This window comes from Microcebus murinus, chromosome 9, assembly GCF_040939455.1.
Source record: "Microcebus murinus isolate Inina chromosome 9, M.murinus_Inina_mat1.0, whole genome shotgun sequence".
NCBI lineage: Eukaryota > Metazoa > Chordata > Mammalia > Primates > Cheirogaleidae > Microcebus > Microcebus murinus.
Genome location: NC_134112.1, coordinates 43853323 through 43875790, shown reverse-complemented (window position 1 = coordinate 43875790; position 22468 = coordinate 43853323). Strand labels below are relative to the sequence as shown.

Sequence of the window (22468 nt, the reverse complement as noted above, 5' to 3'; positions counted from 1 at the left end):
GATGATCAACAACACTAGCCATCAGAGAAATGTGTATCAAAACCACAATGAAATAACACTTTATATTCACTGGTATGCAATAGTAAAAAAGACAGATAATAAAAGTTGAGGAGGATATAGAAAAATTGGAACCCTCATACATTACTAGTGGAAATATAAAATGGTGCAACCACTTTGAAAAATAGTTTGGCAGTTCCTCAAAAAGTTAACTATGGAATTACCTGCCGTATGATCCAGCAACTCCACTCCAAGGTTCATATTCAAGAGAAACGTAACCATATGTCCACAGAAAAACCTGTATAGTTGTCTCTCTGTATCCTCAAGATATTGGTTCCAGGATGTACCCCACCCACCCCAGATATCAAAATCCTGGGGTGCTCAAGTCTCTGATATACAATGGTGTAATATTTGCATGTAGCCTGTGCACATCCTCCCATATACTTTAAATCATCTCTAGATTACTTATAACACCAAATACAATGTAAATGCTGTGTTAATAGTTGTTATGCTCTATTTTTTTACTTGTATTATTTTTATTGTGCTATTGTTATTGTTTTTCTTTTTAAATATTTTTGATCAGCGATTGGTTGAATCTGAGGATGCAGAGCCGGGAATAAAAAGGCTAACTGTACACTAATGTTCATAGCAGCATTATTCACAACAGACCAAAGCAGAAGCAACCTTCATGTCTACCAACTGATGAATGGATTAAAAATAATATATATCCATACAATAGAATATTATTCATCAATAAAAAGGAATGACACAAAGATATGTGCTAAAGTATCAATGAACTTTAAAACATTAAAATTAAGTGAAAGAAATGAGACAAGAAGGCCACACATTGTATTATTCTGTTGACTTAAAAGTAGATAGAAAATATATTAGTGGTTGCCAAGGGCTGGGGAGAAAGGAATATGGAGTGACTTCCATAAGGTACAGGGTTTCTTTTGGGGTAACAAAAGGTTGTGTAATTAGATAGTGATGATGATTGCCCAACTTTGTGACTAAGAACCACTAAATTGTATGCTTTGAGGGGGGAAATTTCATAGTATGTGAATTTATTTTAATAAAGGAAAATTAAGATAGCCTTGATCTTAAGTCTCTGGCCAAAGAGCTTTGCTTTCCCTTACCATCCATAAGCAATCCCCCATTCACCCAGCTCCTTGATATGTCAAAATTATTTTCCTATTTATGTTTTTAACCTTTATTCTTAAAGGTACAAGATTCTATTAAGTATTAATAGTTTCTTTGAAATCTGGTGGGTTTTCTTTAGCACTTCCCGTGTAGGCACAAAACAGTGTCTGTCCTCCACATTTCAGGGTACGGATGCAAAAGCTCCAGAAACTGAAGTTCTTCATGGCTTTGAAAGGAATGAGTCTTTTCCAAAAAAATGGAGACAAAGCTAGAGTATTGCACTTTAGTACATAAGTCTATGCTTTATACAGATTTATTCTCCATAGTATGAAAAATAACATTTAAATTTGTAATTACATTCTAAAATATTATTAACGTTTTTCTTGAAATTTACTTTCTATCTTTCAAATAGGAAAAGAGGCACATGGTGTATATATATTAAAATCCGAATGGCCAGGTACATGTTTCTTATGCTATTAATGATAAGACAGAATCCTTTTATTTGAGAGCAAGTCTGTATAACACTAACTTTCTTTAGCTTTAGTAAATATAATAGATCTTACTTACATTATGCTTTGGGCTTCATCCTCCTTAGATAAAACTTCTTAAATAGTTAGCAAAGCCATGTAACCTTATTTTGGGTAGATAGACAAAGTCTCAACCAGAAACAGAAAGAGAAATGGGGACAGTGATCCATACAAGGGAGTATTTTTCTTCTTGTGATTCATAATGTCCAATCCAGGACAAATGAACAGCACCTGGGGAGATAGGACTATGCTAGTGGTAAACTGGAAATCTTTGCACCCTGAGAAGTGGCAAATAACCTTCTCAACTTTAAGTAGCTTCAACTTTTTTATTTTTTATCAAGATCTGATTTTTCTTTTCGGAATAAACATTTGAACTTTGGTGCACTGTGGCTTTGCTAAATAAGCTTGTTCAGCCAAGTTGACAGGACAAGGTGGAAAGGAAGCTTCCAGGACTTTTTGTGGGAATTCCAATCCCAGTTCTGGGGAGATGGTTGGCCCCATGTCACTTAAGGATGATGCCAAGTCAGCTTGTCAAGGATCTGTGGTTCTATTGTCCAGCACATCTGGAATTTTCTATCTGGAACTTTCTTTTTAGTTTTATATCTAGCATAGATTCTTGAGCCAGTTTCTTAATATTGTATACACTGCAATCTACTCTATCCAGCCTTCATCTTCTCTCTTTCCCCCTCTTTTCATTTGGCCTGGCTCATAGAACTTTATAAGGTTGCTTCAAAATCATCTTCCCCCATTCAGTGGCACTAAGGCTTCTTACTCTGGAATCTGGTTGCAGAGTGGGCAGGTTCAAGCAGATCTGGCTAAACAATGAGGTTTCTATCTCTTTACTCTAGCTAATGTTTCTAAGCCAGTGATACTCAACCGGTAGTGGGCATCAGAATCACCAAGTAAGGAAGAAGTGGAGCATGGACAGGATTCCTAAAACACAAATTACTGGACCCCTCCCCCAGAATTTCTGGTTCAGTGCGTTTGGGGCAGGGACTGTGATTTGCACTGTAACCTATTCCCTAGTAGTTGTGGTGCTGCTGGTCAGATACCACACTTTGGAAATCCCTGCTCTAGGATTTCTCCAGTTTGAGTTTTCTCTGCATTTGTTAAATGTAGTCACAATTAATCCAAATATATGACACTGTATTGTACTGCTTAAGTGACATTGAATTGCTTATTTTCTCAAAACTATTTAAAGCACTACAGTTCAGCAATTTTAAAATTAAACCCTCTTAATTAACCCTTTCATTAAACCCTCTTAATTTGGAATAAATTACCAAGATGAAAATACACAGTATGTTTTAATGATAATGCCATGTCAGCCAGGACATAGATAATTCACATCTCAGTTTATATTTTTACATCACTTCCGCCTTTCCTCCCTCTCTTCCTTCCTCAAGTATTTATTTAGTGCCTGCTCTTACCTTACCCTAATGTAAGCCCTAGGCTGCAGAGATAAATTGGCAAGGGATAAATAAGTAAGTTTGCAGTAAATTCAGAGGAGACAGACATGAAAAGACATGAATATAGCCATGTAACACATAGTGACATTTTGGTCAACAATGGACCAAATATACGAAGATTGTAATACTATATACTTACTATGTTTCCTATGTTTAGATATATTTAGATACAGAAATACTTAACACTGTTAAAGTTGCCTACAGTATTCAGAACAATAACATGCTATAGAGGTTTGTAGCCTTGGAGCAATAGGCAGTACTATCTAGGCTAGCAGGCTATAACATCTAGGTTTGTATAAGTATACTCCATGGTGTTTGCACAATGAAATCACCTAACAATGTATTTCTCAGGACATATCCCTGTTGTTAAGCACTCGTGACTGTACAGTGGCATGTAGCAAGGGCTATGGTAGAAGTATCTGTGTGTACAGGGAGCAGGACATGAGCTACAGGAGGTGAGATGCAATGGCAGGAAAGGTCTTATGGACTCAGAACTGAGGAGCCAGCGTGGACTTTGTACTCTGCCTAGAAGGAATGGGAGCTATAGTAGTATTAATGCTACAGTGTTTTGTTTTGTCTTTCTCTTCCTCCTTTGCTAAGTGTTAATATTAATAGTTCAACTTGTAGTGAGGACTTGGAGAACACACCAGAGGAAGGTCTTTGCCAGGAGGGCGCAACTTTCTGGCCATCTTTTCTGGAACAGCTGGGGCTGAGGCGATGGTGCGGTGCTTACCTCAGAAGCATGATGTCCTGATCACTTAAGCCAGGCCACTTCTCAAGAATCCTTTCTCATGTTTATAAAATGAATGCGTATGTTCAGACTTCTATATTAGGTTGTAAGAAGTGTGCCTCTGATGGCCATTAGGCATCAGGATAAAGGTCAGTGTAGCACAGTTTTGAAGCACATGGCCCCTGGACTAACTGTTTGATAGAGCCAAGGCCTAGCTCTTCCCCTTACTACCTTTGTGATTTTTGCCAAATTTCTCAACATCACTGAGCCTCAGTTCTCTCATCTGTAAAATTGGAATATAATATAAAATTTTAACAAAGATAAAATAAGATACTGTATGAAAAGTGTCCAGCATATTGTAATTATGTGGTTACCAAAACACCAGCAAAATGGGCACAAAGAATAAAAGCATTTGGTATAAACGTGGCTTAATCAATCTTGAGGTTGTATGGAAAGATGCAGTAATCTACCAGTCCCCTCTAAGATGTGTTTTAAATAGTGGGTTTAAAATTACAAACTATCTGAGACAGATTCACCCTCAAGCCAGGAGAACCATAAGTCTATCAGTGTGTCAACCGATCGGTACATTGGGAGAATCTTAGGACGACGACTCAGCTTTTGTTTCTTTTTGATGACTTGGGTCTAACTGGGACCCTGAACTCACAAACACAGCATCGGTGAAAAACTAGTTGAAATTTTTCAATAACTATTGAGAAAATAAAATATTTTTTGTTTTACTAGGATAAACACACTTCATCAAGCTAAATTTTGAAAACTGAGAAGTTTCACAGTAATAAATAATACTTTTAGTTTAAAATAAAGCAAATAGACTCTCCCAAGCAGTGAAAACCTATATCTGTACCCAAAGAAATTAGAAGTGTAATTCTTGTCTTATTGGCAGAAATCATCAACTCTACTATCTTAAAGGATCTTTAATTTAGAACATTCATAAATATGCTTTCTCTGATTTTTTTTACAAATATAGGCATTCTTATAATCCTCAAAAAAAAAAAAGTAAATTAAAAGTAGAGCTGTTTGAGCCAAGAGCCACTTGCTGTGTTGCCAGGCACTAAACTAAGTGCTTTACAAGTATTAGCATCATGTAATCTGTATGAGTCAATGATAAGTACCCATTTTAGGATAAGAAACATGAGGCTCAGAGGGGTTTGTCACTTGTCCCAAAGTTTTGTCTACCATTCAGCTGGTACGTGACAAAGCAGGGATTTGAACCCAGTTTCTGTACGAGTTGTACGAGTGCACGACTTAACCATTGTGCTATGCTGACTCACCAGCCGGTTTCTGTTTGCCATGGTGGATTGTCACATTACAGATCAGCTTCCTATTGCCCAGTGCCTGTTGCTGGTCACCAAATAGAATATGTCTGCAGCTTATGTCGTGTTAGCAAGATACCCTGGAGTCGCTGCCTGTAGGTGAAGCTACCACTTGACCAGAGCCTGGAGACCGTGTCGCCTCACACAGGGGCTCATGGCAGTACAGGGTCCAGGGTGATCTCTCGGTGCCAGGGGTGGCCCCAATTTGAAGTGGTTTCTTTTCCATCTCCTTGCTTGTAATAAAGACTGGCCTATTGGGACCTTAGGAAGATGCTCTGGGCTAATTAACAGCAGGAAGGGCTTTGCCTCAAGCAGTCCTGGGGTGTCTCTTCATGTTTTCTTCTTCAGATGCTTCAAGAAAGCCCCATTTCAGAAGGAAGGAAAACATTATTTTCTGACCCAAGGAGGTTTTAAACTAATACATTGAATTTCTTACTTTGAAATTTTGAGCCTTTTACCACATTTGATAATTTAGTTTCCAGCACTTTCTGTGTGCTTCCCTCTGTTTCTGTTTCTGTTTCTGAGGAGGCTGCATGGCAGTGAGGGGACCCAGCCTGGCCCTCTTGTGCCTCTCGTGGTGGTGGAGAGCTCCCAGGGAAACCAGCCCAGTGCAGGCTTCAGTCACGCTTATTTGGACTGTAGAGACAGCCGGCTAGGCTTGTCCTTTAAACCAGCGAGTGTGTCTTTGCTTGTATCTATCTACTTTGTGCACAACTTAGATCTCACCACAATTAAGAATAATAGAAAAGCAGAATTTTTCTTTTCCTAGAATTTTGGGGAGATTGTGTGTGAAAATTCCTAACTGTGATATTCATTCTCTCTCATTTTTATAATAATTTAAAGGAGAAGAAATTAGGCAATAATGCAGTGTATTATCATAATATAAATAATATTATTATTGTATTATAATAATATATTTACTTAATATTATATTAATAATATACCATCAAAATAATAAGTATTATTAAGTATAATACTATGTATAGAGTTTGCTTTTATTGATCTTAGGGAGCTAGGGAATGTCAGATTTTGGCTAAATGGGTATTACTCCTTTTCCTCTTTCTCTGACAGAGACACACACATATTGTATGCCTGGAAATTATTTAGAAGCATAGTCGAATATGTCTAATACTAATACTAAATCTACATACTAAAAATAATGTTCTAGAAACTGTTCGTATATATGTCTGTAAATTATGTATATCTGAATACTTAATATATATATATGTGGTATGTGCATTATATGTATGTGGTACATATACCTCACCCGTAGTAATCATATTAGAAAGTACTGTTATCTCCGTTTTACTGATGAGGAGGCTGAGGCACAGAGAGCTTAGTAACTTGTTCAAGATAACACGTGACAGCTGGCAAGTGGTGGGGCTAGAGTCCAAGCATTTAACCAGCAGACAACACTGCCTCTGCAACTAGATAGTTCCTGGTGTCTCCGGGGGCACGTTGGATATTTGAAGAAACTCAGAAGTCACCAGCAAGAACCTTAGGTAGGAGTTTGGCATGGTGGACCAGCAGTTGGGTCAATATTAACTCTATTTCTACCATTTGCAAGTTGTATATACTTGGCCACGTCTCTTAAACTGAATCTCACTTTCACCATCTGTAAAATGGAGACAATAACATGTGTCCACACACTTCATAGCGATGTCATAAAGGCAGGTGACATAGTGGATTAAAGACATCTGAAAACTCTTAAAGTGCTGCCTAGAGATTCAGAAATGATTTTTCACATGGTCACAGTTAGCTCTGGAATGCTATGCTAAGACTTTATCACTCTGAGCACAGTGTCCCTTTCACTCCTCTGTGCTATGTATCAGTGTGTCGTTCAAACAAACTCACATGCTGATCTGTGTTCCTTCCTTTTCTGGAGAAATGAGAAGTGATATACTCCTCCCTTGAAATATGGCGCCCTCACTGCCATCATAGAGAATGTGTTACTCTACTGAGGAAATCATTTCTCTTTTCTTCAGATTTGAGAAGCTTTGCTTTTCTTTTTCTCATCTCGCCTGAGAGACTGGAATCCTGTATTGCAAATGAAAGTTCCCTTAATAAAGCTTAGCCCAGTAGAATCAGGGATGCTCAGAATGGAAGGGGGTCTCATCTGAGCTGGACCAAGACTTTATTTGGTCCAGCTGAGGGTCAGTATGAGCGTCTTATCTGACATCACTCAGCAAAAGAGGGCCAAAGAGGGCCAAGAACCCAGGTGTCCTGACTTCCAGCCCAGGGCCAGTTCTGCTTGTACTGAGAAGCTGAGAGTGTTTGTGGCTTGTTTGTTTGAGTGCTTTGTTTTTATTACTGACAGCTCTTCTGCAAGGAATGCCTTCCCTCTCTAAGCATTTATTCCTTGTCCTTTGCAGAAGACGACTGCATAAGCTGGGCGTGTCGAAGGTTACCCAAGTGGACTTCCAGCCGAGGGAAGTAGTGTCCTACTCAAAGGAGACCCAGACTCCTCTCGCTACACATCAATCCGAAGGTAAACTATGTCTTTTATTTACTTTCCATATTATCTCTGGGTAAATTACCAGGGAGTGACATCCTTCTTGTTGATTTCATATCTTACCAAAAGAGATGTTCATAGATACAAACATAATGGTGCACTGAAAGCCAACGGCTCCTGCAGCTCCGACTTTGAAAGCTATAGAGAGAGAACATAGTGATACTCTTCCAAGGGACCCAGGAACTTTGAAGTGGGTAAACTGGTGAGGTCTTACTACATCAAAACTGTGTGAGGAGGATGAAAATCATCACGGGACAGTATTGTAATAAAAACTTTTCTGAATTTTATCAATAAGAAGAGTGTATAGATTAACATACATCATTTGCAAGGGTCAGCAAACTGCAGGCCACCACCTACTCCTGGAAATAAAGCACTGTTGGGATACGGCCACATCCAACCATTGGCATCTATAGTTACTTTCTTGCTACAATGCTAGGGTTGAGTAGTTGTGAAAGAGCCCTTATGACTCCCAAAGCCTAAAATCCAGCCCTTTACAGGAAAACTTTGCCGACTCCTGATTTGCTTTGCTAATTCAGGTGACAACACCCAAGAGTGTCTGACCACAATTTAAAAATATTTTCCATGCAAGCTCGATATAGACGAATGGGAATTAAACTCCATACCTCCTTTGGGTATACCAGAAAATATCGAGTGAAAAATTCACATACAAATCTCATGAATCGTAAATACATGCTAATAAGAGAAGCTGAAGCTGATAAATCAAATGCTCCCTAGAAGTCAAACATTATACCAAAGCAAAATTATGCACAAGTAGAAGCAGGAGATGTATTTGCTGAAATAGGGTAAGTGAAAGCTCCATTGTTAGAGACTAACATCGTACAGCAAAGCAAATTCTCTTTTTACTTTGTTATTTTATTGTCTGGTGTGACCTCTCACCAATTGAAATTCCAGGTTCATTGCTGTTCTGTAGTAATTACTGAACAAAACCTTGAAAACAGAAAAATGACTAGCATTGGGTGGTTTACAGCAAATATATATATAAATCGGTGCAGTTTGGTTTCTGCAAGCTACAAAGATTTTCAATTATTGTTCTAAATTCATAACATGAAAAGCAAAGTGAAATCTGACCCCTTCAAGTCCAGCACTGCCTTCAGGCCTCCTGAAAACCTTTCCACCTTAATGCTGTCCTGGGGAGGTTTCTTTAGCAGCTGGGCCTCCATTTTTCAAGACCTAGAGCAAAATGAATTTTAGAAGTGAACAAGTAGCACCCTCTGGTGGTTAAATTGTAAACCAACCAATCTAACAAACGAACACTGTATATTAAACGTGGCAGAAAATAAAGTCAGAAAGAAAAAAATAAAAGAAAATACAAAATTAGAAAAGCCTGTGAGAGTTCACCTATTCTATCCTTGGGTCTCCAGACAAGAACATGAAGATCGTTAAAAAACATCCTCACCGCCCAACCAAAACATTTGTTTGATTTAATTTGCTGCCAGAGATATTTGCAGAGCTGTAGCTAGAGGTATGTTTATTTAGCCCCAAATTTGACCCATAGCATAAAGTTATACAGCTGAAATAAGAGAAGGAGCGAATTATTTTTTTAAATGTGTATACTTAAGGTATTGGAAGAGGTAAAGAAATATTTACAAGGGAAGATAAATTAAGGATGAAAAGGCATCAGCTCTAAACATTTAAGCTCGAACACATCAAAAGGAAAAGCCTGTACATTCCAGTTTATTACTGCAGAGTGAGCTTGGGAGCTCTCATTGTTCTGTGGTTTAAGCAGCAGGAAAGGAGGAATTTATTTCTCAGCTATTGGCAGAAGTTTTTTTCTGTTTTGTTCACAAGACTCAATCGAGCTTTTTTGTGGCGATGGGTGTTTAGATGGTTCAAATTCCACAATATGGATTTGAACCCAAAGCTAGCTACCATAGCTTTTGACAGTAAAGAAATCCCTGATGGGTATACCCAGGAAAACCTTTAGATTTGGGTTCAGCAAACTGTCCTCTCACCACAGGCGACGTCTTGACCTCCGGCTGCCGGACAGTCAGGGTGCCAGTGCCCGCCTGTCACCTGCTGAGTGCAGCTGGCTTGCAGGAGAGCGGAGCACAGTGGTGGGCAGTTGGCCCCGAGGTTCCACCACGCTGCGTATGTGGGTGGGTGCCCAGTTTAGGGTTTGAGCTATGGCAATGTGTCCACGACAACTGCCACCTTTCAGAGGCAGGAAACAACTAACTACTGAGTTTTATGACACAACGAGGCTCTTGGATGGATAATATCTGAAGCTGTGGGGCATATAACATCCACTTTGGCTCATTGTTGCCCATAATGTAGGAAGGCATGCTGATTATTTTTTCAGTCATTATTTGACTATGGGCAGTTTAACGATGCTCAAACTAGTGATCTCAAGGCATTGATTTGTTCTACCTTTAATAGAGTTCAGGTGCACTCAGTTTCTTGCGTTCCAAGTTTACTTTTGAAATGAAGAGAAAGATTCTTTGGATTTGCCCAAGCTTAAGCTTCCTGTCTCTGCCACACACTGTAAAAAACATTCTCTCCATGGTGGATATTAATCTGTGGCCAGAGTGATCTGTTATGAGAAACGCACCAGAAGATGATTTAAACAAGGGATATTTAGTCATAAAGTCTCCAAGAATACTGTTCTGTCAACAAGGTTAGAACTTCCTTCTCTGCTTAGGCCATTAGTCACTGGGAAAGAAGGCTGAGAGTGAGCAATATTGATTTAGAGCAGGATATCTTTACTCCTAAAATTGTTTTAAACTCATGATTTAATTCCTAAGTAGTAAGAAAGGAAAAAAAAATACGGTTCCCTGCCTCTGCTTTTCCTCTTATGAATCTCTCCCTGGATTGTCCTGAGTCTTCTGTGTCTTCACTATAGTGAGTAAGGCTCCCAAAAGGCACCCAACAAATGCTGTTGAATGTCAAAGATTATGCCAGATATATCTAGAAATGCCAAGTTCTGTATGGTCCCTGGGGATATAAGCATTTCTTAACTTGCTTCCAGCCTCCCGATGGAAGCCAAACTGAAGGAAAGAGAAGGAAACTTCTACAACCTGCTGATAGTTTTGAAGAGTTCTCTGAACTTGCTCTCCTCTCTATGTTGTCTTACAAATGGCCTCATCTTGGCCACAGCCCTCCCTCCGCTTCCTTCCCATGTCTTGTTTTTTACATCCAAGAAAGACTGAATGACTTGGATTTTCCAAGGCGCCATGCAGGCTCATGCCTCTGTATGTTTCCATGTGCTGGGTTTTCCACCTGGAATGCCATCCTCTCCTTTTTGCCTTCCTTCAGGAGTATGTGCAAGGGTCAGCTGCTTGGTAATTTCTCATTTATTTGACATCCCTCCTCATACTGCAGGCATAGTCTATATTTCCCCTTATCACACTAAATTTCGTTATTATTTACATGCCTACCTCTTAGAATGTGATCTTCTTGAGGGCAGGACGTATATCCTTTGCCTTCATTCCTAATGGTGCCTGGCACAAAGAAGGAGCTCAACAGGTCCGACATTGTTGCCCATGATGTAGGAAGGCAGCTGCTTACAGCTCACCACAGAAGCTGCAAATAGAGAGATGGTTGCTGTGAGGGAATTGGAATAGTCTAGTCCAGCACTGTCCAACAGAAACATAATATGCCATTATTAATTTTAATAACATTTTATTTAACCTAGTGTATTCAAAATATTACCATTCCAATGTGTGATCAATCAACCTAAAACTAGCAAAGACATATTGTGCATTTTTTACACTTATAGGAAGAAATGGAGAATGAGATGACACTAGAGGAATAAGAAAGAAGGAAGAGAAAATCCTCATTGTGTGGCAGCAGGGAGCATGGGGTGTGAGCCGTGCGTTAAGACTGCATTGGTCATTTTATGGGGTTTGTAAGGAAAAGTCATGAGAGTGAGATTCTGTAATGAAGGGAGGTCATGTTTTTATTTCAGCCAGGTCTCTGTGTCAGTCCCCAGGCTGGGGCAGGCATTCACTACAGGGACATGGCACAGTGATGAGAATTGAGGGAGACAATCACAGAGGCAGCCGGGGTTGGCCCAGGATAGAGCAAAGCAGTCTTTCAAGCTTGTACTGTGCAGATATACTACTTAAAGTACTTTGAGTTTGGAAGAGGTGTGCAGAAAGGTGGCTAAGGAAGGCTGTTGTTTCACTTTTGCATTTTTAAAGAAATATTTTCTTGGTAGGTTGAGGAGAATTTCCTTCCCATCCTTTCTAGGATACACCCACTACGGAAGCTGCAAATAGAGAGAGGTGGTTACTGTAAGGGAGTTGAAATAGTCTAGTCTAGCACTGTCCAATAGAAACATAATGTACCATTATTAATTTTAATAACATATTTTATTTAACCCAATGTGTTCAAAATATTATCATTTCCACATGTAATCAGTATAAAATTAGCAAAGACATATTGTATATTTTTTATACTAAGTCTTCAAAATGTGGTTTATATTTTATACTTGTACAGCATATCCCAATTCAAACACTAACTTTTCATCAGAAATACTTGTGCTAAAATTAGATTTCATAAAATTTGTGATTCAAAAGGTAGATTCATATACCACCATTATTCTAAACATATTAAAACGCTTTCCGATAATTGAATCAAATATTAGTTTTCACATCTAAACTTTAATCACCATTAATAAAAGTCAAAATACAGTTCTTTAGTTGAGTTAGCCACATCTCCAGTGCTCAACAGCAGCATGGGGCTAGTGGCTCCTGTATGGGACAGTTCAGGTCCAGCAGGACCCGTCATTCAACAATTCAGAAACTGAGAACGAGAAATCCAGCTTGACCTGGCTTTACCGTGGCTGGGCACAGGGTCTTGGGTGAGAGGACCACCCTGACTTATAGAGAACCCCTCCAGGTGAATGACGGCATTGTGCATGCTCCTCCTTTTTTGTGAGATCAGCCATATCCAGGCAGGTGTTGCATGTCAGACTGAAGTAAAGTTGCAACCCCAGCAGGGCATGTTCGCCATAGAGACAGCTGTGGAAGACCCTCTGGGCTCTCCCTGCATAACTCTGAGTTTAGACATTGGAATATTCATCCCTTTAAACCCTGTCTTCATGCTGTCCAAAGGACCCCCTAACCGGATGTGACCTCCCTTGTTAGTCATCTCCATCCCTTCCGCTCTCCTCTCTTTTCTCCTGCAGGAGGTGACAAAAGGTCAGAAGTAAGATTGGGTTCTAAATTGGCAGGTGACTTCTAAATCTTCTCACATCGTTGTGGCCCCACGAGCATAATTGCTTGCTAAAAAGTTGCCAAATGAAGTCATTTTTCCAGAGAATGCAAGTGGAAATACTTCTTTGGAACCTTTAATCTGAAATTAGGCAGTTCTTACAGATATAACTCCATAGTGGGAGGTAATCCTGAAACACCTGAAGGTTACTTGGAAGAAAACAAACTGTGGGGCTGTAACCTGGACTTAAACTTTTCAGCTGGCTTCCAATTTCCTGGACCTTCAACTCTTTCTCTGAACTTATTATTTACATGAACAGTCACATGTTGGGTGGCAAACCATGGTGGCATCTGGATCCAAATTTATCATTCGTGAGTGAAGATGACAGACGCTAATCTTATTTTTTGTTTCTGTTCCTTAGATAAGTACTGACTATTCCAGAGAGATTATGATATCTGCTTTATTTTGCTTTCTTGAAATATGCCTGATATTTCCCCTTTGACACTTGCTTAAAGTGTTAATCCTCTTTCTGAACAAACTATAGAGCCCCCAGGCCCAGGGTTAACAAAGGTCAGAGATTAGGGGATTCTTTCTTGGGATATTAATTTTTTTTAAATGTTAATCTCATGTCATCTTAGTAAGCCTCTTGAAAGTCAAAGGCAGATTGGCTATGTAAGGAACATAGACATTTTAGACTTTTTTTTTAAACATTTATATTGAATGTATAAAATTTTCTGGTTTTTTTTTTAATAAAAAGGTAATTGTCTTCTCTATTTCTGAACCACCATTTCAGATATGGTCAGGCTTAATTTATGGTTTAATTCCTGATTTAGATTAGAGATTAAAATAAGTATTAGCTACAATATTAGCCAGTCTCGATATTCCAAAGGACAAGCCTCATGCTAAAAGTTACATATGTTTTAAAGCACCTGGTGATAGTGTCATTGCTGGTACAGTCACATCTCAGTCAGATAAACCCATTTATCCAGAATATTCTTTACAACGAAAAATAGCAGGGAGCTAACTGACAACTAAAAATAAAACTAGAAATGTAATAAAAAGAAACAAAATGCAGGGCAAGGCCTGGTGTCAGTGGACATTGCCTTATTTTGCATACTTCTGTAATCTATTGTTCTATATAAAGGGGAGGGACATTGAAAAGAGTGGCCCTAGAACACCACGTGAACCTAGCCTCAAAATAAGATTATATCTTAGTTACGGTACTGTATTTAGGAACGTTGGAAAATGAACTTTACATCTTAGGAAGATGGTCTGGGAATTTTCTGTGTAACCATGAATTAACCAGCTAATTAACCAACATATCACATTTTCTAAACAGTCTTGGTCAGGGGTTTAATGTGTTTTGTACATTCATGAGGTTCTGAAGTAAAAAGTTTTGCATGAAATAAAAACATTGTCCTTTTAAAGTTGTTATAATGGATCCATCCCTTTGTTATTTCATGTAAGCTTAAGGCAGCTCAAAAGCCTCCTCACAGCAAGAAGAGGAGTAATGCAACTCAAGGTCAAGGTCGTGGATGTTCATATCAAGAACACAAAAGCGGTTCTGAGGTTTTCTTTTTTTTTTTTTTTTTTGCTTCCAAGGCTCACACATTGCAGATAGATGATCTAAGCACATTTCACTGAGAAAATAACTAATATCTAGATTATAGAGCTGATGTCAAGTAAATATCTAATCACAGATTACTAATTACTTCTCCCAAGCCCATTTTACAAATCCAGCCCCCTTGATCTCTCAAGGCATGCCCTCTCATGGGTCTTCATCCCTGCTAATGAGCATATTAATTCTCTGTGTCGCTAGTGCTCAGCATAGTGGTTGCTATTTGGTGTGGGAATGCATGGATGACCTGGCTTAGCTCGTAGAGTAACCTTAAACTGTATGTAGGAGCCTGATGATGAAAGAAATAAAAGCGAGGTCAGAGTGTAGGCGGTGAGAGGAGGTACTCCTGAATTCATAGTTTTAAACTACAGAAACCATGGTTAATTCAAGCAGGAAAGAGCTTGAATGAGAGGATATTCTGTAACTCACAGCATCATGAGGACTGAAAAAACAGGCTCAGAAGAAAGGCATAAATCAAGAGAAGCTAATCAACAAGAAGACAGCCAAAAGTCACAACAAAATATAAAATTTTAGTTAAATCTGACCGGTGAACCTACGAGAAGCATAACAAACAGGAGGGAAAAAAATAAATAAATAAAAAAAAAAAATAAAAAAATAAAAAAATTCCACAGATGTAGCCAATCAAAAAAAAAAAAAAAAAAAAAAAACAAACAGGAGGAAAAATCTAGAATAAGCAGCTATTCTCGTGAAGGAAAATTGATTGATTCCTGCTCCATGGTGGAAAAGGACCAGAGTGATCCACCTAGCTGATTCTCATTTCAAGATATTGTCCCTTATTGGGGGTTTAGGTTAATCTCTGGTTGGGCGCTAGCTAGGGCTGCCTTACTTAGTCAAGGCAACTGCAGTCTCCTGTCGGCCATATTCTTGCTACTGTAGACACTGAGTGAGCACTTGTGCAGGTGGACACAGGAGGATGACCAACAGTATGGAGCAGGTGCCAGCCCATCCACTTGATTACCAAGAACCCCTTTTACAGCACAGAACTTTTGACCACATGTAAATGTTACGTCCATCTCCATCTGTATTGCAAGGTCCCTCCATATACTTCTTTCTTGAAATTCTTGCCACCTGTATCCTCTAATCGTAGTGACCTTCCAGCCAACACATTAGTCATTGCTCATGGATTGTTATAGATAGATCCTTTCCTCATACAATCTATTCTTCCATGCAAAGTGGGCAATGAGATATGCTTCATCAAAGCTCTTTTCACCCAAGTGGAGTCCTAATGGCTTTCTCTCTGCACTGGACTTCAAGCCTAAAGGGGGCTGTACTTTCAGCAGTCTACATCTGGCTTACGCCAACATCTCACTTAGAACTTCCCGTGGTTCAGGCTCCAGTGTTTTCTCTTCAGAGATCTAGTCACAGGGTACTTCTCTTTAGGCTGAGGGAGGAGTGGCAGTGCAGCAGAGTAAGAGCGCTGGCAGTCTGCACACCTGGCCCCTGCATGTTATTTGCAGCAGCCCAGGGTAGAGCACTTACCTGTGCTGATTAGGTGACAGTGGATTCACCTGACTTAATGGCTAGATGGATCAGATCACACTCAAATCCATAACTCAGTTTGTTTTCCATAGTCACCTGGTATGTCATGGTCAGGATTTAATCTCTACTCAGGCCCAGTAGCAAACAAAGAGAGATAGCTCTCAAAAGGAGAGTAGTGATACAATGAAGAGGCTATAATATCACACTAAAATCTAAGGACCTCTTCTGTGATTCCCCTCTTAGGGACATTTGTTTGATTTGCCACAGATACTTGGGGCATCATTGCATCAGCTGGACCATAATTTCTAAATAGTATAGCCACTTAAAAAGTAGAAGCCTTCTTTTTGAATAACCTAGTAAGTGGATGGAATAAGTACATGCAAATATTAAATATGTTGCCTGCAAAAGCCAGAATGGTCCATTAAGCATTTTGACTCTTAATATTAGAGAAATAAGGTATTCACCATATATTTTGGGATTTATCAGACCATCAGATGCACAGAAATTTTCCTGAAGTAGCAGGCCTCTATTTTCCAAAGATTTTTTTCCTATCCTCTGGCCTACATGAGTCTTAAGTGGGTATTGAAGGGACCAGCTGCAGCTTACTGTCCATAATGCCCATGCTGAAGATGAGAGGCTCAAGGTACTACAGATTCAGAGATTCAATCATTCAGAGATTCAATTCTCTGATTCAATTCAGAGATTCAATCCATCGGCTTGACCCCAATGGAGGATGATAGAGATGCAGAGAAAAGGTAGGTCTTTGGCTGTCAAGCAAGGCTGAGTGCAGAATGTAGGTTGGAGGTACTCCCAGGCCTCCATATTCTTACCTACATTCAATTTCCCATTATTTCCTGATCACTGTGGTCCCTTTCACATAAGTCACCTGGTGACCCTGGCAATTCAACAGACTTTATTCAGGAACCCACAGAATTTAAACTCTGCATTTGGTTTTGGCAAACATTTTTTAATAGACATTTATCACAAGCAGAGAAAGTTCCTGAGTCTATGCCTTGAGCTAAAATATAGAGATTTGAGCCTGTCATCTACTTCTTAAAGCTGTCCAATCTCATTAGAAGTAGGCATCTCACCCTAGTGTCTTTAAATTCTTCCTGCCATTCACACTATTCAATAGCAGTGACAATTTGATCCCCTAAATCCTTCTTTTCAATGGACACTTCATTAAAGATCACCACAGAAGAAAAATTATTTAGCTATTTGTTACAGCTGACAGATTCCCATTCATGAACTCCAACCAAATTTTCATTTTCTTTAATACTAGTTAGGGCAGATAACCAACACCAATTTCCCAAGTGACTGTCTTCTGATAGAAATTTCTGTACCAGTCTGGGTTCATTGTTGCTCACAGTAGAAACTAACTCTGGTTGACTTAAACAGAAAACAGGTTTGTTGGGAAGATATGAGATACTTGATAGAATTAACCAAAGGAAAAACAAAAAACCCCGAGAATTAGGTTGGAAATAAAAAGGAAATTAGGCAGCTGCTATGGACTGAATTGTGCTCCCTCAAAATTCATATATTGAAACCGTAATCTCCAATATAACTGTATTTGGAGATAGGGCTTTTAGGAGGTAATTGTATTAAATGAAGTCATAAAGGTGGGACCCTAATTCAATAGGATTGGTGGCTTTATAAGAAGAGAGAGAGAGATCTCTTTCTTTCTTCATGTGAAATCAGCAGGCCACGTGAGCACACAGCAAGAAGGCAGCTGTCTGTAAGCAAGAAAGAGAGCCCTCATCAGGATTGAATTGGCTGGCACCTTGGTCTTAGACTTCCCAGCTTCCAGAACTGTGACAAAATAAGTTTCTGATGTTTAAGCCACTTAGCCTATGGTATTTTGTTATGGCAGCCTGGGCAGACTAAGACAGAAGCTAATACATCAAGGTCACACCACTCAACCTGCCTGGGTAGAAGATCTGAGCCTCCTGGAGTTCCTATCACTGGATACTCACTGTTATGCCCAGTATTCGAACTCTATAGTCACTGCTACCTTGAAAACCTCTCACTCTCCCTGCCCCTTGACAGGGCTTCCTCAAGATTTAAAGAGCTGTATGAAAGTCCGTTAGCTAGGTGTAGGTTTGCTGTGAGGGACAAGGCAAAGAAATAACTCTCCCTGTTCAGCTTCCATGATGTTTGGGGAGGCTGTGACCCAACTTTGATCTATTTTGGTATACTCCTTCCCAAAAAAAGCATGTTTGGGTGCTAAGTAGCCAAAACACATATTGAAAAAATGCCCACTTTGGAGTAAGAAGAAAAAAGGGGCGGTAAAGAGAAAAATAATATTTATTATGTGTCTAGGACATTCATATATATATTATTGCACTTGTAGTGTTGCCACAGAATTTACTCACCTTATAAATCAGGGGTGCAGAGAGAATGCAGCTCCTTTACTTTATCTGTGGCTGTCTATAATACTGCTTGTTGACAGGGGAAAAATATATAAAATAAACAAACTCAGTCCACTCTCTTATTTTAAACAGTCTCTGTTAGTATGTCCCATTAATTAATCTTGGGTGGAAAACGTTCAAACTCTCACAGAGCCTCACTTGCGTCTGCGTCTCTCTGTAAGATCAAGGCCAAGTGTAGAGGGGAGAGAGGTGATTTGCGCAGGATCCTGTGGCCTTGGTGAAGATAGGGAGGATAAGAGGGACTCTAGCCTTGTGCCAGTCCTTGCAGTGTGCTGACTGATATTTTCTGCTCTCTGAGGCCATGTCCTTTGTCCCCCTGGGCACTGGTACCCTGTGCTACAGTGAGTAGCTGGTGAGGTTATGATCTGTTCTTTTGGCTTAGCTTGGCAGTGTTCCTAGGGAGAATTGGCCATCTCAGTGTCGATGACTTGGTCTCCACTCAGCTTTCACTGCCTGCACACCTCGAGTCAATGCCCTGCCTTTTTCCTTCCCCTGGCCTAGATGTTCACCCTCAGCCCATACCAGCCCTTTATCCACCACAGCAGATCTCTTGGTAAACTGACTCTTATTTTTAATTTTATTTTTTTCTTTTTGTCTTTTTTTTTTATTTCAAAATATTAAGGAGGTACAAATGTTTTTGTTACATGGATGCCTTTTATAATGTTTAAGTTGGGGCTTTTAGTGTGCCTATCACCCAAATAGTGTTCATTGTACTAGATAGGTAGGTTTTTACCCCTTCCCTCCTCCCTTGCTTATTGATTTCCTGTGACCTTTATATCTCTTTCAGGCTGACTCTTGATTCAGTCTCCAGGTCTCAGAAGACTTGAGAGAGACACTCACCAGTTCTTCTCTCTGTCTTATCATGCCAGCCACTCCCAGCGAGGCTTGGCCGCCTGTGGAGAATGAGACTGGTTGCATAGTGGTCTCCTTTCAGATTTCCAAACAAGGAGTGTGGTTCAAGATCCCGTGCTCATTTCTCTTCTTCTTCTCAGTTTGTTTAACACTCTTAACACTTCCCCCGAGAAAGTGGAAATCCAGTTATATCTGAAGCGTTTTCTCTTCTTCGTCTCCCTAAATTCTCCTATGTGGAAATAAACTCCCCTGTTTAACTTCCTCCATTTTATATCTTCATTCTATCATGTAGTCTCAAGGTTTTATTGTTCTGGACAGAAGAAGTGATCTTTATGGTTACTGCTATTTTAAGAAAAAGGAAGCTGGACTATCCTTTCTCCCTCAATGAAACCTAGTTCTCAAACAATAGTGGGGTTATAAAATCCAATTTTTTGAGAAGGGAGCTAATTTTACCTTAGCTGTTCTATTTTCATTCTTCTGTATCAAATTCTAATCTTTCTACTGGCAAACGAATGCCCTAGGAAAACTATGTAATGAAGATCATTACATTCAGAATGACAGAAAAGAAGTGAAGAAGAAATAATTTGGGGGAAGAGGGACTGCAAAGTAAAGTAAGTGATGACAGTCAAAAATAGAAAGAGAGGTATGCTTAGCTCTTGTGGCATAAAACGAGAATGAAAATTGTAACAGATAATTAGTCAAGAACATGGAAATGGGGGCAGGAGAGCTGTGCAGTAGCCTTCATACATTTTAGACTGTCAAGGGTTTAAATCTGAGCAAACTAGTCGAAGCCACTGGAAATTCAACTGTATGACCTAGGCTTCTTGGGAGGTGGGGGTACCTTAAGACAGGAATGCCTACTTTTCCCTCTTCTGGTCTCCAGGAAGAAAGGTCTTCCCTCAAAACTTCGGATTCTTGTGCATTTCTTTTCTCCTCCTAAAAGAGAGAGAATTGTAGGAAGTTTAGTGGACAATAATTACTAGCCAGTGTTTCTTGATTGGTTGTAACTAATTTATTGGTGGTTGAAAGCACAGGGAATTTGGTGTCTTTATACTAATGTCCTCCTCAGACCAGTTAGAGGTTAGTGTTTGCTCTGCCATGGTGAGAGCTGTTTCAGGGTCTAGAATCTGGGGCAAAGAAGCAGCAAGTCCATTTTTGCTTTCACAATAACTAATTGTCAGCCTATCCCCTTATTAGTAGTAATGATGATAGTTTGGCCTTTATTTGTTTTATTTTTTATTTTATCTCTCAATGAATTCAGATCTTGGACAGGAGAAAGTGGTACTATTATTTGACCCTTCAAAACCCCAGCATCTTGGTACATAGCTTGGAAATTTAACCCAATCCTCCCACATGGTAAGAGAGAATTCCACCAACTGAACAAACTTCCTGTCCACATTAGATACTTCTTTCAGTGAAAACTTCAGTGAGTAAAACACACCTGGCCTCCTGCCACTTCTTCATTCACTCCAACCCACCCTGCAGCCTCCACCCCCACAGGAGGTACAGTGGTTTATCTTATTGGTAGGCTTGGAAAAATAAGCTAAGCAGTACCAGGCCATCCTCAATCTTTTCTTGAAGGAGCCAGCATAACTGTAGAGGGTACAAGTTACCTTCTCCTCCTTTGTGGCATGAGTCATACTCACGTCACATGCAAGAGGGAAGGCCTATTAGGTCCAGCCTTACCTGTGAGTCAGTATATAAATCTGCGTATTTCAGGAAATCAGTTAGTATATCCATTTGGCTTTCTCAGTAAGCTTCATTCTCACTCATTCTTTACCAATGATGAACGTGTTATTTTGGCCTCCCTCCATTTTTATCTTTGTCTTCTTTCTCATATGGGTGCTATTTATTTGGTCCTCTTAAGGATCTGAATGAGTATTAGGAAAATCATGGCAAGATATCAGTCTTGATAAAATCGAAGAATTGAAGGTAGTATTTTAATATTAATGACCCAAGGTAGTCAGACAAAGAAAGAGTAATTTAGGTTGAGGGGAGAGGTTGACATTCTAGTAACAGAGAAAGAACCTATTTATAGAAGCAGATTGTAAGGTCAGAGTGGAACCAGTAATAAAACCACCTTCATACTGAGTCCTGAAATCCTTTCAATTCTCTGTAAACATGTGTCAATGCCGGGCCCGTGTGTAGAGGGACCAACTGTGCAAATTAGGAAGTGATTTGGGAGGGCAACAAGCTTATTATACTTGATGACATTTTTAAAAAGAAAAAATCAAATTCAACTAAAAACCTGATCAGTATTATCATAGGCTGCAGCCCCCAACCCCTGGACCGTGGACCAGTACCTGTCCTTGGCCTGTTAGGGACTGGGCTGCAGAGTTCCACTGTCTCACTCCCAACCCAGTCTATGGAAAATTTGTCTTCCGTGAAACTTAGGAATAGGGGGACCACACAGCAGGAGGTGAGTGGCAGGCCAGCGAGAGCCCAGCCTCGCCTGTATTTATAGCCACTCCCCATCACTCGCATCACCGCCTGAGCTCCACCTCCCCCCACCACCCCTGTGCATGGAAAAATTGTCTTCCATGAAACTAGTCCCTGGTGCCAAAAATGTAGGTAGGGCACAAACACGATTTTCTGTAAAATTGTCAGCACGGGATTCTAGTTTTGATAACAACCCAGGTGATTCAGTCACAGGAAAATATATCTGACTGAAAAGCTTTCCTAATCTTAAGTAAGGTAGTTTTGGACTGTAGGGGAATAACTGACCTCTTTCAACAGCCCAACACTTAACGTGTGACATTTGTTTCCTAGTGGTCAATGGAGCAAGTGGCCATTTTTGCTATGAGTTTGGCCAACTGAAAACTCAGGCTAATATATTTTTCTTGTAATAGGAAATAAGATTGAGCTGATGGCTCAAAGAATGTGAAAATAACCTTGAATTCTCTCTACCTGATCATTCTTTAGTGTCATTTGGTAGCCCCTGGCGGCTCACTCACATTTCCCAATTAAGTAAGCAGTTTGGTCAGGCTTATGGTCATGTATGGAATAGTGCTCTGCATAATATTAGTCCAAGGTTAGAAGCAAAATATGATGAAATGTGTATGAGTTTATGATTTACTAACTGTTCACAAGGGGTGGGACTTGCTTTGTGTATTGCTACTCCCATAATACCCATTCATTCCATATCTGCTCTGGCTGAGGCCACCATATTCATGTGTATTTCTATCTTCACC

At 39.7% G+C, this 22468-nt stretch overlaps 1 protein-coding gene across 4 annotated transcripts in view; it reads left to right on the top strand.

The window, feature by feature from the left end:
• DYNC1I1 (dynein cytoplasmic 1 intermediate chain 1) overlaps positions 1-22468 on the top strand; it is a 299135-nt gene that overhangs the window by 70334 nt on the left and 206333 nt on the right. For all 4 annotated transcript variants that reach the window (XM_012757075.2, XM_012757068.2, XM_012757076.2 and 1 more), the window contains one exon: positions 7564-7679. In XM_012757075.2, the coding sequence (XP_012612529.1) occupies positions 7564-7679 (116 nt within the window). The remainder of the gene's footprint in view (positions 1-7563; positions 7680-22468) is intronic.